This window comes from Erythranthe guttata, chromosome 4 (genome assembly GCF_056151865.1).
Source record: "Erythranthe guttata isolate IM_541 chromosome 4, IM_541, whole genome shotgun sequence".
NCBI classification, from domain to species: Eukaryota; Viridiplantae; Streptophyta; class Magnoliopsida; order Lamiales; family Phrymaceae; genus Erythranthe; species Erythranthe guttata.
The window spans coordinates 5,093,546-5,110,112 of NC_142536.1; the positions used below are offsets into that span (position 1 = coordinate 5,093,546).

A 16,567-nucleotide genomic window follows, 5' to 3' on the forward strand; every position below is an offset into this window, starting at 1 on the left:
AAGCAATGGCATCCGGAAAACCTCTACTATAAATAGAGGGTTCATAAACCTCAAGGTAAGTATTCTTGATCTTAACACATTATTTTCTCTCGAATATATTTATCTCCGAATCTTTGAGGTGTTCTAACTTGGGCGTCGGAGTGCTAACGCCGGGAGCACCTCTCCCGGTCTCTTTTGCAGGCACGCGACGAACAGGCCTAATATGGAACGGAGTTAAAGATTCGAGATTCCTCGAAGCGGAAAAACCCAACCGCATCATTGGCGCCGTCTGTGGGAAATCGAGTTAGCAGGGAGCTCTCTGGAATTGCAATGATACAGCAATGGTATCCCCCTATTCGCTAACTTTGGAAAGATACCATCTTTTCCATTCTTCCATTCTTCAGCCTATCGCCCAAATCATTCCTCCAAAATGAAGGACGATTATGGGACATATGATTGTTCATGACCGAGTGACGCCGTCACCTTGCTCAGGCGCCCCCTCGTCACCGTCTTTTGCCCATTCCTTAAAGCCCTGCATCCACCTGAAGTCTCCGGTCAATAAATCTCTGCCGTCGCTCTACGTTTCCTTGACTCTTTGACCGGCGGCGTTCTTCGAAGCGAACTCAATGATTGGTTAACTGAGGGGTAGCTACAGTATGCGCAGAGGTTTAGAATCCGAGATTGGTTAACCGAAATGGAAGCCCTCAACGTAGATAAACTGTTCGATAAAAAGTCCCAAAGAGCAAACTCTTGGCCGGATACTTTGGCAGCCATACACCCAGCTCACTGTTTGCATTTGATTCTCCAGTACATCGGATTGGAATCGCATAACAGGGAAGTTTTCGAAATTTATAATATCTTTTCTATCAATGAATATTACGATTTTTTGATATCCTCTATATGCGTGCAAGTTTCTATGTCACGAGCATGTTAATGAACTTGAATCTTTGAATTCCGTTAAGGGCAATTTATGATTTGTTTTTCTTTTTGCCTTCTATATAATGGATTTTGCGGATATTTGGATATATGTTTATTGAAGTTACATGTTTTTTAGCTCGATTACCGAGCCAGGCTATTGTGCTCGCCAATACTTTCTAAAATGAATCTCAAAAGGTGTGATTATACATGAAAAGATTATTATAATCTAATTTTTCACTCGATTTGGATGAACTATAAATTTGTAAAGGGACTGATTTGAATATATTTTGCTAGAGGTTCGATTTACCTTGCTCTTTGGTACAAGAATGTCAGCTCGTCGGAGTGAATTTTACTTGATTATCGTTTAATGTCTGTTAAATTTGTCATTTTCGTATATATCATGGCCATGACTATCGAACTGAATTCTTGGAGTAGCGTGCTTACTGCGAGTAAGGCTATTTTATGTCAATGCGCCTCTTATTTGCGATTTCATTCCTGCCTTTTATTTGTTTTTCGTTGGGTGTAGAATAGAATAACTCACGAATTATTCTAGAAAGATAGTGACGTTGGCGAGATGGATTTTCCTCAGAATGAGCTGAGCTGTAATAAGATTTCTCGAAAGAGCTCACGGTATTGGACATTTCTCAGACTTGCGGATATATTGGAGATCAGATTTTTGGGGGCTCAGACTATCTAATCACTTGGAGGTAAGTTCCTTAGAGCTCGAGTTCATCCGTTGACACTAGACCCCTTGATATCCAAATTTATCTCTATAAATTGGCGAAGTTAGTTTATAAGTACATATTACCAGTAACTTGACTTGTTTAAAGTTATATAAATCCATTTCGATGTGAGGAATTTTATTTACTCGGGAGGTATTGAAACTTTTAATTATTCTGAAATTAAATGAATTTGAGATATTATATAGCATACATATTGCATAAGGGGTTGATAAAATTAGAACATTTTATGTTGATTTATTAAACAAAGAATTGGGCCCACCAAGCACGATTGATGATAACGAGATAATTGTTTGGTATTCATGTGATTTTTGAATTAGACCTCTGTCATTTATGATGTAGTTAGTATGTAAATTCCAGGAGACCTAGTTGTCTCTGCAATTTTTTTATAAAATGGACCTTTTAAAACTAGAACTTATCCAGTTGAAGTTCTTGGACTATGATTTTCGAATTTCTAAAATTTATTTTAATCAAATTTGTTTCGGGGAACATTTTTTAGCTTAATTCTTGAGTTGTTATACTGCACTCGTCAATATTTTTCCAAGACAAATTTATTTTCCATTTTGTTTTTTGAAAGTTAACTACAATCAGGGTTGGCACTCAATTCCGATGTTGCGAACAACCAAAAATGTTAGTAAGAGTGAATTTGATTTGTTTCCATGCGAGACGAAACCTATGCTTAGTGTTTTCTTAGCTCTGTTTTTTGTTCGTTTTTTGTTGGGTGTAGAGTAGAGTAACTCGCAAATTACTTTACAAAGCTAGTGGCTAGGAGAGACGCACGAAGTTGTATATGTTTTAATTGTAGAAAAATGATTGGTGGAGCAACCCACCGAGCCTGAATTTCGAGACGAAATCTATTGTTGGATTTTCAAATCCAGCCATTCACCAAACATAAATTCTTCAAAGTTCAAAGTTGCTCTTAATCATCTGGTAAGGTAGAATCTTTGAAATTATAGACATGTATCCAAATTTAGTATTTACAAAATTGTCTCGAGCATTTTTAATCATATATGAGCACCGAAGCTTTTGTTTACAAATCAAATGAATCTATGTAATATTTTTATAACTGGGTTTCCTAAAATTTCGACTTTCCACCCCTCGAAATTGAATTAATATTCTCGGGTTGTTACGAACTCGGAGTTTCTGGAAAAAAGTCTTTCTTCCACAATCATAACTAAGTTTCTTGGAAGAATCATTGTTTATCGAAGTAGATATTCTCTAAATCGCTCGAGCTAAAGCTTGAGTTTATTTCTATGAACTCAATAGAGCTTGACTTTATTTATCATTACCTGTTGAAAACACGAAATAACCGGATGAGTTTCTTTGTGCAAGTTCGATTCTCCTATGTCTTTGATTCCTATGCGGATTCCTTAGTGCCCAGAATAGCTCAGTTTGTTGGACTTCTCGAAAGAGCCCCGCATCGGCTTACCCGACTTTCCGCATCGGTCTTATGAGGCTCACGCCTACCTCTCGAGAAGAACCCATGGGATCCCGAGTTTCTCCTAGTCACACTACGAGGTGAACTCTAATTTAATTTTGTGCATGAATCTCGAAGGCAATAACTGCTCACATGTTGAAAAATATTTTGAGAAAATTTACTCGATAAGCGCTGAATTGTGACAGAGGATGAATTTGAGATCTTATATAACTTGTTTATTACTTGATTGTGTTTAAGAATTAGAATATGGATATTTTGGCTACAAGATCCAGCCAGCAATTCTACTCGCATTGATTTTTCTAAAATTGGATTGTGCACATATTTGATAAATGTTTACCAAAAGTAGTGCTTAGGGAGCTCGATTATGCGTGGCCAATGATTTTTAAAATGAATCTTAAAAAGTTGCGATTACAGATGAAGCTAATCATAATTTGGATTTTCACTCAATTTCGATGTTGCAAGTAACTATAAGTTTGTACATGCGTTAATTTAGCAAGAGGTTTGATTTTATTTTGTACAAGCATGTTAGCTCACGTTATTACCAATAAAGTGAATTTTGTTTGAATATCGCATACGATCTGCCAAATTTATTATCAAATTCGTGTGATAAGTGACTCAATCATGGCCTTGATTATTGAATTGAGCTCTCGAAGGAGCTCGTTTACTACGAATGAGGCTATCTTATGTGAGAATAACTAACAATGAAGGTTTTTACACCTAACGTGTTTCTTGTTTACGATTTGATTTATATTTTTTGTTTGTTTTTCGTTGGGTGTAGAGTAGAGAAACTCGCGAATTACTCTACAAAGCTAGTGACTAGGAGAGATACACGAAGTTGTATATGTTTTAATTGTACGGGATTTATTTGCGGGCTCCTGGACCCGTGGTTTCTTTTAATTATCATGACATCGGCAACTTTCTACATAAAACGATTAATATTGTTCCACTCGAAAGTTTTTCTTCAAAACATATGATTTGTCTCGACTTTATGTCTTTGTCTCGGAAGACGTGGTAGAGAATTGTGATTACAGGTGCAAACGATCGTTGTGATGAGAATGATATTATCGAAATAGCTCTAACTCATTAATTCACCGCGAGCTTTGGTTCGAGCCTTTTCGATTACCCCGGAGGATTCCTTGTAGCTCAAGGATCCATGAGGAGCCTCGAAAGAAATAATAAAGCACGGCCTTGTTGGATCTCTGCTGATGACCTGGTAAATTTTCGAAAAGTTCATCTTCAAATGCTTTACAAAATTGTTTTTACCAAAATATTCAAAGAGAAAAGGAGTATGTTGATATAGCTGATTAAATCTATAAATGGGTGTGACTACAATATTGGTTTATTCAAGGAGCATTTTATTAATGATATATTGTATTGAAGAATTGATTAAGTATGCATGGTACGAAAAGCTGTTCAAACATGAAATGAGCACGAGCTCAACGAGATGAAATGAAAAATCTATCCGAATATTCGGGTAGCGAGTACGAGCTCGTAAAATAGAAAATCTATCCGAGTGTTCGGGTAGCGAGCACGAGCTCGTTAAAAATCTATCCGAGCATTCGGGTAGCGAGCACGAGCTCGTTGAAAAGAAAATCTATCCGAGCATTCGGGTAGCGAGCACGAGCTCGTTAAAACAAAAACTCTATCCGAGCATTCGGGTAGCGAGCACGAGCTCGTTAAAAAGAAAATCTATCCGAGCATTCGGGTAGCGAGCACGAGCTCGTTAAAACGAAAACTCTATCCAAGCATTCGGGTAGCGAGCACGAGCTCGTTATAAAGGAAATCTATCCGAGCATTCGGGTAGCGAGCACGAGCTCGTTAAAACAAAAACTCTATCCGAGCATTCGGGTAGCGATCACGACCTCGTTAAACAAAATCTATCCAAGCATTCGGGTAGCGAGCACGAGCTCGTTAAAATAGAAAATCTATCCGGATATACGGGTAGCGAGCACGAGCTCGTTAAATAGAAAATTTATCTGAGTAGGAAGCACGAGCTTTTCATACTTCGCGATAACGAGCACGATCTTAATTGAAAGATTATTATAGAACGAAATGCACTGATATAAACCTCAAATAAAAAAATAAAATCAAGAAACATGAAATTGATCTAACAAAGCATTGAAAAATTGCACAAAAAATGAAGCAAGAAATGGCAGTGTATTGAATATCTCTGTACCTTTTCTTTCTCGATTTTCCTGGAACTAAAATCTAAGATTTTGTGTAATGCACTGGAGTTTGCAGCTAAGAAATAATTTGAATGGGAAACCGAATGGAATAGGAAAATGGTTGGCCAAGCTCTTCAGCTCGTTTACCCAATCAAATGATACGAGCTTCATCCGGCCAAACAAGCACGAACTCAACATTTGGGCAAGAAGTCTGACCCGGCGAGAAATCATAGCATTAACATAACCAACCCCCAAGAAAAATTGGCTAAGAACATAGTCGGTGGGTTAAGAAAATAACGCATACTCCAAGCTGATCAATTCGTATTCTCGCGTTCAACTTGGAGTGGGGGACTAGTTGATCCGGACAGATTTGCAGGGCCCAATAAGGCAAGGCCCAACAGAGTTGGCCCACACTCAAAGAGGAGATAAGACCACATGGGATCTAGGCTTGGCCCATTTCATCGGATCTTTATAAATGGCCCAAAACATTGAGCCCACAAGTGTATGCCCAAAGAATATAATACATTGTGAATAGAGACGAGGTAGGAGACCCTCGAGGAGCTGGAGACATGAGAGTTATTCGACGAGCTGGAGACCCCTAAATGAGCTAAAGATAGCTCACGAGCGTCGAGCGACGAGCCGACGAACACCGAGTGTCGAGTCCCGAGCGACTAGCCAACGAGCATCGAGCGACGAGCCGACGAACGCCGAGTGACGAGTCCCGAGCGACAAACCACCGAGCGTTGAGCACCGAGTGACGAGTGTCGAGCGACGAGCTGAAGATGCCACCTCATAACTTAGACACTAAGAATAGAAAATATCTTCATAACTTAACCACTAAGACTTATTGTCATGGACTTGAAACGATTCTATTAATCAAATTGGATAGAAGCAATGGCATCCGGAAAACCTCTACTATAAATAGAGGGTTCATAAACCTCAAGGTAAGTATTCTTGATCTTAACACATTATTTTCTCTCGAATATATTTATCTCCGAATCTTTGAGGTGTTCTAACTTGGGCGTCGGAGTGCTAACGCCGGGAGCACCTCTCCCGGTCTCTTTTGCAGGCACGCGACGAACAGGCCTAATATGGAACGGAGTTAAAGATTCGAGATTCCTCGAAGCGGAAAAACCCAACCGCATCAGGTTGTAATTTACATTAATTAATTAAATAATTGATTTTATTAGATGTTTGGTCGATCAATATTTGTTCCAGTTGGTGTATCATGCATAGGTACACCATAGATCTTTGAACACTATGAAAATTTCATGCTAAATGCAATGCAACGGTCTAAAACCTTCAATGGAAAGTAAACGAAAGATAAACGAAAATACTGAATACATTACGATAAAACCGAACTACAAGATAAAAGAAAAGCTATTAGGATATATATATTTAGCTGGATAAGATTTTGCAACATCATCCAGTGCCGTTAAGGCTCGTTTGGTTCGAGTTTGCAGCACTTTATACCACATGTCTGAGAAGCACAATTTCAATATTATTTAACAATCAACATAATCCTATCGTTCAAACCAAACAAGCCTTAAGAAGGATAACTCAGTCCTTCCATAGAATCACAAATGTTATGAATTAAGGCTAAAAATTAAACACATTTTTTACACAGCACAAAATCACGAAAAGCCAGTTGATGGCGTCACTCTTCGCATTACTGACCCAGGATATCCGATATTGACTTGCTGACTGCCTGAGAAAGTTCTTGCCTGTATGGAATAAATAAAAAACCAGCAGTTAGCATAAATAAACGTGTTTATTTTATACGAGGCTGTGTGAATCAATCGAATATTTCACGCAAGTACGACATGCATATTGTTAGTATCAGTATTTGATTTAACTATGAAATCATAAAAAGTATGCAGTGATTATATATATATATATATATATATATATATATATATATATATATATATATATATATATATATATATGTATATATATATGTGTGTGTGTGTGTGTATGAAAGACTTTCTTACCTGTCGGGTTTGAATAAGAGATATCGGTATGTGAACCACTGAAAATAAAATTTCTCATGTTAGAAGAATTACTCTAAGTGCACTGTAAATAATTTTGTTTCCTCAAGCAATGGATTATAAGGTAGACGAAACCATTATATACTATACTTACCGAGGAAAACAATAATCCAATGAGCTCAAGCACACCTGGGACTACTGGAATCTTCTCGATCGACTGTTTCGATATTCAAGAAAATATCAGCAACAAAAATTCAACAAACAAACTTACAAGTCAACCATTTTTATTGTTTTTTATGAATAAGTCAAACATATTTCAAGAAAGGAACAAGTAAGCAAATCTTGTTTAAAAACAGCAACAACGAGACTCGCGAGAATGTTACGTTATCGGGAATAGAAACATAGAGTTGGTTGTGGTTTAAAATTATCTTTCCGTAAATAATAAATAAGCTAAATTGGTGGAAACACTTTTTTTCTGAATCTATTATGCAATGGATTTCAAATCCGTCGAACATGTAGCAATAAAGGACCTTAAGGAGTTACCGTGACAAGATTAATTGCTGCCCAGAAACCCACAACACCGGCAAATCCTAAAGCGATTAGAGCCACACGATCTTCAGATTTATCCCACTAGTCAAACGAGCCAAAAAAACAGAAAAAAAAAAGGATTAACGAGAAATAGAAAAAAAAAATTACAAAGCAATATTGACAAAACTAAAGTAAGACTCACAACATTCAGTACAGACTTGACAATTGAAGAATCCGAGCTTTCACCTGTCGCCTTTGCTATTACTGCAAGGCGATCTTGTCTCTCTATAAATACCACAAACAAATGCTAAATATCATGAAAAATGAAATCTCGAATATTGATGTCGAGCATTTGCTATACGGAATTCTCAATATTACGCTCCGTTTCAAAATATAAACAGTTCCAACGGTACTTTGAGTGACTTAGCTAACGAAATTACTTGATATGGATTTAAGATCTCGATATACGAATATATGATTACAAACCTAGAATTCATTATATATGATGATTTTCTGGTAAATAAATACCACTAATTTCCCAAATTATCGATGGCAAGCACCAAAATCACCTTTAATATCATAATGTATTCTTCATCAAAGCATTGTACTTCCCAACACATTCACTTCTATATAACCTCGTTTCATCGAGATCTCCAATCGAAAATTTGAATTTAAAAACATAATCACTTTCAAATGAAGTACCCAGTCAAAATTCCCAATCAACAACAAAAAGAAAACCTAAGCAATTTCCCCTCATTATCATATATTCATAGTACAAGTACTGCAAGCAAACTTACATGAAACTGCGATTCAAGCTTCAAAAACATCAAAATTTCAAAAGAAAGGGGGCTCACCTTTAATAGTTGGAACCGCCAATTTCTGAATTGTTCCAAAAACCGGCTGCCTTCCGCCGTTGACCACCATCAGCGGCGAGGCGGGAAGCCTAGCTAATACTGAAGCCATCTGAAATAATATTCAGCAAAATTAGATCATCAAAATTAAGGTTTGCTCTTGTTACCATGAAACTGCAAAAATTGAACGATCAATTATCTAATTCACTAGAAGCAGAAGAAGAAGAAGAAGAAGAAGAAGATTGATACCTTTGCACAGAAATTCGAAGCTCTAGATTCTAGAGAGAGAAACAAACAAAAAAATAAGGAAAGCTCTGTTTGGAGATTACCACAGAAAACGAACCAATTATCACATTCACTATATTTACATTTATATTTTCTTTTTGTTTCTTATTTTTGGGAGGAAAATCGGTTTTTTTTTTCTATCGGAAAAAAAAAAAAAAAAAAAATCGAATTTAATTATTCATTTTTGGGTTGGTATTACATGCCAGTAAAAAAAGCCCAAATACTATTATAATAGTTTTCTATGATCTAGCCCGTACCGGAGCCCAAATGTATATATCTTGAGAATCTAATAGTAAAAAATAGATAAATTGAGATTTTATTAAAAACAAATGATATAAAAGTAAGTAGTCGAGTCGAATAAAAAACAACAAGGAAATTATCGAACGAATGGTGGCTGAGCTGGTGAAGTAAGGAGAGTGACGTGTAACGAATCCAAGTCCAAGTACGATTTTTATTGTTAGTATTTTTTTTAAGTTTGGACTCATTACACATGGTTTGTCCAGTACAATTTACACTTCTTGTTGCATACTATTGCATGAGGGTGGTGTTTACTCAATACAGTATTCGATTCGACCAAATTTTAATCGACTCAAATATGAATTGAGCTCGATATGGAGGTTTGATAATGTGAACTTGATTTGTTTTTTTTTTCTTTTTTTTTTTTACCAATTTTGCCTTTATTTATTAATGAGCATTTATATGTAGAAAAAATATTATTTAATACTTCCCCAACATGTGTAAAAAAAAATTGGATTTTCCATTAATAAAATAAATTTATTTTTAATTTTGTTATTTTGTGTGCATTTAAATTAAATGACACTTAAAAATGGTAAGCATAACATAAGTTGAATTAAAAAATGAAGAAAATATAGTTCAAGGACCATAAATCTCACGGGATAGGGTTATCCAAAAAGACCTGACGTGGCACCATTTAAATGGGATACAAAAAAAGAGATTTCCACGTGGCAGGCTAATATCCAATCAGAAGATCCAAAACATCCACATGCAATCAAAATCACCAAATAAGCATCAAAGTAGTTTTTTATTAGTTAGGATCTTGAAGCCAGGCAGACACACTGCACCCAAAAAGAAATGGCTTCACTTGCAACCTTCGCCGTAGCCCAGCCCGCCGCCGTCAAGGGCCTCGCCGGCAGCTCCATCGCCGGAACTAAGCTCCACGTCAAACCTTCTCGTGTCAGCTTCAAACCCACCAACTACAGGTAATATACTGCTAATACATTTAATTTCATTTTATATTAAAGAAATGTTATAAGAAAAATCTCAATTATTTATATTTTGAGTTTTAGTTCATATTATTATTATCATATTTTGAATTAAAATTTGAGTTAATTTTTTTTCTCAATTATGTTGATTCAATTATTATGTTGGGTAAATTACGAAAAATCCCTGAACTTAGGCTAAATAACCAAAAACACTCCATCTAATCATAATTACCAAAACCCCCTGATATTTGTTTCCGTCTTACACCAACCCTCTTATAGTGTGTTTTTTTACAGTTTTTTTTTTTTTTGTATTACAGGGAATATACTTTATACAATTTCATATATTTTCTTTTATTTCTCACCTATTTAACAAAGGAATAATAGACGGTTCTGTTAAAAAACTCAATCAGAAGTCAGAGGGAAATTTTGGTTATTATGAATAAGTGGGGGTGTTTTTGTAATTTACCCTTATTATGTTTTTGGGTAATTATTGTCTAGGGGTGGCGCAGTGGTCGCGAAATACGGCGACAAGAGTGTGTACTTTGATTTGGAGGACATCGGCAACACCACCGGCCAATGGGACTTGTACGGCTCAGATGCACCCTCACCGTACAACCCCCTTCAGGTAATATAATCTATGATCATTTTTATTTATTTATTTTTCAATTTCACAATTAATTTATAGATTGAATTTGTGTGTGTATATATATATATCTTTGGTTGCTATATATATTGAAGATCTCTTAGTTCCAACACCAAATTGCTTCTTCTGATTTCATACATTTATGTAACACTGAAACTTCAACTTCTTTAATGGAACGTAATTAATTGGAAAAAAAAAATATTCCCAAATATTTCAATCTATATATTTATATTTGCAGAGCAAGTTTTTCGAAACATTTGCTGCTCCATTCACAAAGAGAGGTATATTGCTCAAGTTCTTAATATTGGGAGGTGGCTCTACTCTTGCCTATGTTAGCTCCCAAGCCACCGGAGATGTTCTTCCGATCGTCAAGGGCCCGCAACTCCCCTCCAAGCTCGGGCCCCGTGGCAAAATCTAATTAGTACTCATGAGATTTTATATTTTTCGGTCCGTTAATTTGTCATTGTAAGTATATCTCTTGAATCCTTCTCGTGAAGATTGTAATCGTTAAATATCCTTAATTAGATGTTCTTTTTTTATATTTTTCGCGCATTGTGATCGTCTTTTCTTGAGTGCGATTCTAGAAGATCCGTGCGCAGCTCGTTTTTCTTTAAAAAAATGACTTCTTGGACATAAAAAAACAAGTACTTACAATAATCCAATTGATCTAACCTATTTTGCAAACGAAGAAAAACGAATGGCTACGCATTTTTTTTTTCGTCCGATTTTTTCTTTTTGCAATTTACAACTAATGCCGTGCCGTTGGACTTCTTGTACCGCCTATGTTCTCTAGCTTCTCTATGTAAGACATTCGTTTGTTCGTGACTATGTTAGCCGGTTTGCCTAGGTACTTTGTCTCGACCGCGTCTTGAGAATCTTTCTTATTCTCTCCGTTTTCTAAGTTCCACCCCATGAAATCCAATAGTGTCATCGAAGTAGGCGTTTCCACCGAATTATTGTTATTACAATCTTCTTTATCGTATTTCGGAAGCTTCTCTAACGGCTCTTTTAAAGGAGACTTCTTTTGCTCCACGTTCGATGGACTCATAGCCAAAGAGTCGGCATGCATTACTTCCTCGATTCTTGATAATACCGTAAACGCTAAGCTCTCGATGATTCTTGAATAGCTCTCCAATATCGCTTGCCCCACATCCTACAATCAAGAGAAAAAAAACAAGAAATGAGAAACCTAGTACGAAATCAAAAACACAGGTTCAAGAGCATTTTTTTTCCGTACTCGATTGCATTGGATTTTGGTGATGTCTAGATCGGATTGGGGGAGACCCGGAAATCGGTGCTTCAAAAGAAGCAAAATCGTTTCGGCTCTATCTTCGAATATTTCTCGTTTTTCCAAACTCACAGCCGACCCCCAAGAGGACTTGCTATCTTTGGCTAGCATTTTCCGTTCCCATATCACCACCGATGCCTCGAGTTTATTTTTTAGGTCGAGGAGTTTATGCTCCGATGATAAGTCAATGGAAGAAAGGAAATAATCGGGATCGAAATACTCGTCGGTGATGCTCTTGTACATTGAATCTCCGAGGCTTGCTCTCCCATTCTATTTATCATCACAAAGAAATACATTAAAACTTCTTCAACCTAGTAATTAATCATGTAATAATCTAAAATGTTTGTCTTTTTTTTTTTCCGGGTTTTTTGTACCTTAGGGAGAGACTCGATATAGCTTTCCGGGATTTCCATTTCCGACAAGACTTGAGCGTTTATAGCCATGGCCGCTTTGAGCACTTGATTTACGGAGTCTTTTTGATATTGCAGCCATTTTCTTGAAACCTCGGACAAGCCGTTCGGGGGAACCTTTGGAGTGGGAATCCACCATTTGTTGTCTTTTCTCGGGTTTTTGCCTTGCTGCGATTCCTCTTCGGTCGACGATACGTAGTAGAACTCGTTTTGGTCCTTGAAGTTATCTAGGCATTCCTGCCCACAATTAATTAAGCACATGAAAAAAAATGTGATCAAAATTTGATGTTTATTAAGACACATGTTTTTTTATAGCTAGAGAAAAAAGGTTATATATATGCTCTTCTTACAAGGAGCATTGCGTCGAGCTTTTTTAACGCCGGAATGTTCATGTGGAGATCGTTTCTCTGTCTTGTCACCATAATCTGGTCGATGAATGAAAGACGTATGAGAGAGAGAGAGAGAGAGAGAGAGAGAGAGAGAGAGAGAGAGAGAGAGAGAGAGAGAGAGAGAGAGAGAGAGAGAGAGAGAGAGAGAGAGAGAGAGAGAGAGAGAGAGAGAGAGAGAGAGAGAGAGAGAGAGAGAGAGACCTCCATATTGGAGCCATCTTTTGCCTTTTGTTTGGAAGGAACAAACTCAACAATGTGATCTGTGACAGATAAGAGCCAATCAATTTCTTTTTTCCATCTTGCTTTCATTTCTGGTGACATTGGCTCTAATCTCTTTTGTTCTCCAAATGCAGAAGCTGAAATTCAATTATATCAAATTATATAATAATAATAATAATAATAATAATAATATATATATTTGAAGAATTATTGAAAAAAAAATTATATATATACCTGCTAAGTTTGTGATTGCATTCGACAATGCCAAAGCCGAAGAAACGCCTTTCCCCCCACCGGACATATCTTCGCCGAGAAGCAACTTTGCAAACTTTTCCTTCATCAATTCCATATCTATAAATAATTATATCAAATGCTTCAATAAACGACACATCGAATATGGCGCAATAATTATTCGATACATTTGCTTCAACAAAATAAAGGGCAAAAAAAAAATTAAAAATCAAAATTATTGATTATATATTTTTTCTTGCCTGAATGCAGCCTTTCTATTGCACGAAGATTCGTGGAACTCCCGTCACTGGACAAACGGGACTTGATATTCTCCGTCCGATCAAGAACGCATCCGATTTTCGTGTGCTCGGATATTTCGTGATCGTGTAGGAACAAAAGAGAAGCATGGCTCCGCGACGTCATCCTGCCATCATTGCCGAGTGGCGAAAGGGCGCCATTGTTGTCGATAATCAAGCTTTTCGTCTCTCGTTGCCCGAGTCGGGATTTGAAGATTTCCTTTTCCTCCTCCAATGCCCTTACCATTATTTATTGTGATTCAAACTTGATGGAAAAAAAAGAGAGAGAAGGGAAGGAGAAAGATGATTTGTTTATTTAATTATTTATTTAATTAATTAATTGTTTAATTGGTGTGATTTTTTCTTTGTTATGAAAGGTGATCAACGTGGGGTGTATGTTAGTTAGAGGATGAAGTGAAAGAATTAAGACAGGTCATTGGACAAGCAGAAATGAAATATTCTGGTTTTTTTGTAGTATTTTATTTTCTTTTATTAATTCTTTTTTTCTATTTATGATTGGTTTTTTCAATTTAAGAAAATTGGGTGGTGGTTTTAAGTTTTGAAGGTTAGTTCAAGAGAAAGGCAAATCAACTTTATTAATAGCCTGTTAATTAGGCCTTTAAATCTCTCTCTCTCTCTCTCTCTCTCTCTCTCTCTCTCTCTCTCTCTCTCTCTCTCACACACACACACACACATTCCCATTTTAGGATGAAATCATAACATTTATTTATTTATTTATTTTTAACTCCTAAAAATATGAAACTATTAAAAAAAATAATTGTTACGGTTAAATTTCTATAAATTAATAACATTGGACAAATATACTTGTATTATCGTAATGAATGAATGTTGAATATCTTTAAGTATCTTGATTCCTGAATAATATAAAACAACTAGGTAGATATTGATGGGTAAATAAATAATTAGATAGTATCATAAAAATTGATAGCAATTGTACAATTGAAGATGATAGTTTTAAATATATTTTTTTCCTGAATTTTAGGAAAACAACATTAAAAGTTATTGTCACACATAAAAGAATTAGAGTTGAGATTTAAAGTATCATCAATTTCAACAAAAATAATAGAGTGACTAAGTTATGAACTCTTCATGGATTAGTCATAAGATGTGGAATACTATTTATTAAGAAAATCTTAATTTATATAGTTCACTCCTACTGAGACATCGTTTATTTGATTGCTAAGATAAGAATAGTCAATATAAGATTAAATAATTTAATGAAATCGAATCGTATTAATTTATTAGACCTTTGTCATCAGAAAAAAAAAAAACTATGATAACATAATATTTGCGGGTCGACCCGTCAAATTATGTAGGATACAAAACATCAAACAAAGTCTCACAATTTAGTTAAGTATAAATTTACGGCCACCCCCTGATGTAAATGTATAATTACGAAAAAAAAACCCTATTATTTGTATAATTACGTTCCTAAATTTATCAACAGTAGGGATTTTTCATAGTTAAAGGGTGTTTGTAATTATGCTAGACTTTTTTTCGTAATATAACCTTATTTCAGGGGTGATTGTAATTTGTCATTTAGTTAATAATGACTAATCTTCCAACCAAACGAGACCTAAGCGGAATATAATTAAAAATAGGGTAAATTACAACCACCCTGAGGTATGGTTAAATTATGAAACTCCCCTCCTGTTTCGGTAATTACAATCAACCCCCTTAACTATAAATTCAGCTTCAAATTTAGTGGAATATTCGATATTATATGAAATATTATCACTTTTGTATCCGTTTTATCCCATTCGAACTCCACATTTTGAAGCAAGATGATCATAATATGTGTTTTTGGCTTGTATATATCATATTGTGGTGCATCAGAAACTGTATTTTTACACCAAACGAGTACAAACTAAACATATTCCATGAAATCTAGATGATTATGTTGAATTTGACACCATAAGGGTGGATGTGTAAGAAAAAACCATAGTTGAAAGAGGTAAATGTAATTATCCAAACAAGAGGAGCGTTTTTTTTAAATGGGCATATTACAAATAAGCGCATCAATGAGTACTTATTCATAGAGAGATCCAGACAATAATCTCCTTTACCAATAAGTCCACACATGGTCCAGATTTTTGTAAAGGACTAAAATAACCCCTCTTACTTTAATATGCTCCAATTTCGTCCTTAACTTAATTTAACTTCAATTTGACCCCAAATTTCACAAATTATTCAATTTTGACCCAAAACTTTTTTTTTGCACAAATTTTTTTTTTCAAAAACTTTTTTTTTTCCGCCGGATTCCGGCGTTGACTTCTTTTTTTATTTTTTTTTTATTTTTTTTTTGCTTTCTTCCGGATTCCGGCGTTGACTTTTTAAATTTTTTTTTTCTGTAACTTTTTTTTCCGTTTAAACAACAATATTGCTGTGAATGACAATAATATTAACTATATTACTGTTAAACACAGTAAAATTAACTAAATTATAGTTTAACACAGTGATATTGCTATATTAATCTCTAGCACATTAATATTAACACAACAAAATTCATTATTATTGTATAGTAAAGTAATATTACTATGTTGTCCGTTCAACAAATGTAAACAAAATAAAAAAAAAACCAAAAGAATTAATATTACTGTGAGTGACAGTAATATTACTATAGCAACAGTAATATTACTATAACAACAGTAATATTACAATAGTAGACAGTAATATTATTACGTTACTCCGTGAATAACTCAAACAAACAAAAAATCCAAACAAAATAATAATATTGATGTGGTTGACAGGAATATTACTATAACAACAGTAATATTACCGTCAACCACAGTAATATTATTATGTTTACAGTAATATTACAATAATAGACAGTAATATTAATACGTTACTCCGTGAATAACTCAAACAAAACAAAAACCCCAAAAAAATAATAATATTGATGTTGTTGACAGTAATATTATTGTGTTTACAGTTATTTTACTGTCAACGACT

General features: G+C 35.2%; 3 protein-coding genes across 3 annotated transcripts; 1 reads left to right on the top strand and 2 right to left on the bottom strand.

Moving 5' to 3' along the window:
- Positions 1-6,721: 6,721 nt before the first annotated feature.
- LOC105972289 (CURVATURE THYLAKOID protein) lies at positions 6,722-9,020 on the bottom strand. Its single transcript, XM_012997225.2, has 7 exons — positions 8,860-9,020; positions 8,614-8,722; positions 7,962-8,044; positions 7,775-7,861; positions 7,386-7,448; positions 7,235-7,272; positions 6,722-6,964 (listed from the first exon to the last, which is right to left on the bottom strand). Exons 2-7 carry the CDS (start codon positions 8,720-8,722, stop codon positions 6,910-6,912), a joined length of 435 nt encoding a protein of 144 aa, XP_012852679.2. The 5' UTR covers positions 8,860-9,020; the 3' UTR covers positions 6,722-6,909.
- An 855-nt stretch (positions 9,021-9,875) lies between these two features.
- Positions 9,876-11,300, top strand: LOC105972287 (photosystem I reaction center subunit VI, chloroplastic). The gene is made up of 3 exons (XM_012997223.2): positions 9,876-10,115; positions 10,617-10,743; positions 11,000-11,300. The coding sequence occupies exons 1-3, from the start codon at positions 9,988-9,990 to the stop codon at positions 11,177-11,179; spliced, it is 435 nt and encodes a 144-aa protein (XP_012852677.2). The 5' UTR covers positions 9,876-9,987; the 3' UTR covers positions 11,180-11,300.
- Positions 11,301-11,364: 64 nt separating this feature from the next.
- On the bottom strand, positions 11,365-14,053 carry LOC105972285 (rop guanine nucleotide exchange factor 12). The gene is made up of 7 exons (XM_088816627.1): positions 13,559-14,053; positions 13,302-13,418; positions 13,050-13,204; positions 12,810-12,884; positions 12,424-12,696; positions 11,999-12,319; positions 11,365-11,914 (listed from the first exon to the last, which is right to left on the bottom strand). Exons 1-7 carry the CDS (start codon positions 13,839-13,841, stop codon positions 11,510-11,512), a joined length of 1,629 nt encoding a protein of 542 aa, XP_088672753.1. The 5' UTR covers positions 13,842-14,053; the 3' UTR covers positions 11,365-11,509.
- Positions 14,054-16,567: the final 2,514 nt, after the last annotated feature.

What these genes read in the sequence shown, in the direction of transcription:
- LOC105972289 (XM_012997225.2), bottom strand. Translation starts at nt 8,722, where the DNA reads ATGGCTTCAGTATTAGCTAGGCTTCCCGCCTCGCCGCTGATGGTGGTC. An exon ending in TTGGATTATTGTTTTCCTCG is followed by an intron (nt 7,273 to 7,385) that starts GTAAGTATAGTA and finishes TTTTATTTTCAG; the next exon opens with TGGTTCACATACCGATATCT. An exon ending in CTCTTATTCAAACCCGACAG is followed by an intron (nt 6,965 to 7,234) that starts GTAAGAAAGTCT and finishes TATTCCATACAG; the next exon opens with GCAAGAACTTTCTCAGGCAG.
- LOC105972287 (XM_012997223.2), top strand. Translation starts at nt 9,988, where the DNA reads ATGGCTTCACTTGCAACCTTCGCCGTAGCCCAGCCCGCCGCCGTCAAG. An exon ending in TTCAAACCCACCAACTACAG is followed by an intron (nt 10,116 to 10,616) that starts GTAATATACTGC and finishes ATTATTGTCTAG; the next exon opens with GGGTGGCGCAGTGGTCGCGA. An exon ending in CACCGTACAACCCCCTTCAG is followed by an intron (nt 10,744 to 10,999) that starts GTAATATAATCT and finishes TTATATTTGCAG; the next exon opens with AGCAAGTTTTTCGAAACATT.
- LOC105972285 (XM_088816627.1), bottom strand. Translation starts at nt 13,841, where the DNA reads ATGGTAAGGGCATTGGAGGAGGAAAAGGAAATCTTCAAATCCCGACTC. An exon ending in AATAGAAAGGCTGCATTCAG is followed by an intron (nt 13,419 to 13,558) that starts GCAAGAAAAAAT and finishes AATTATTTATAG; the next exon opens with ATATGGAATTGATGAAGGAA. An exon ending in CCAAAATCCAATGCAATCGA is followed by an intron (nt 11,915 to 11,998) that starts GTACGGAAAAAA and finishes TCTTGATTGTAG; the next exon opens with GATGTGGGGCAAGCGATATT.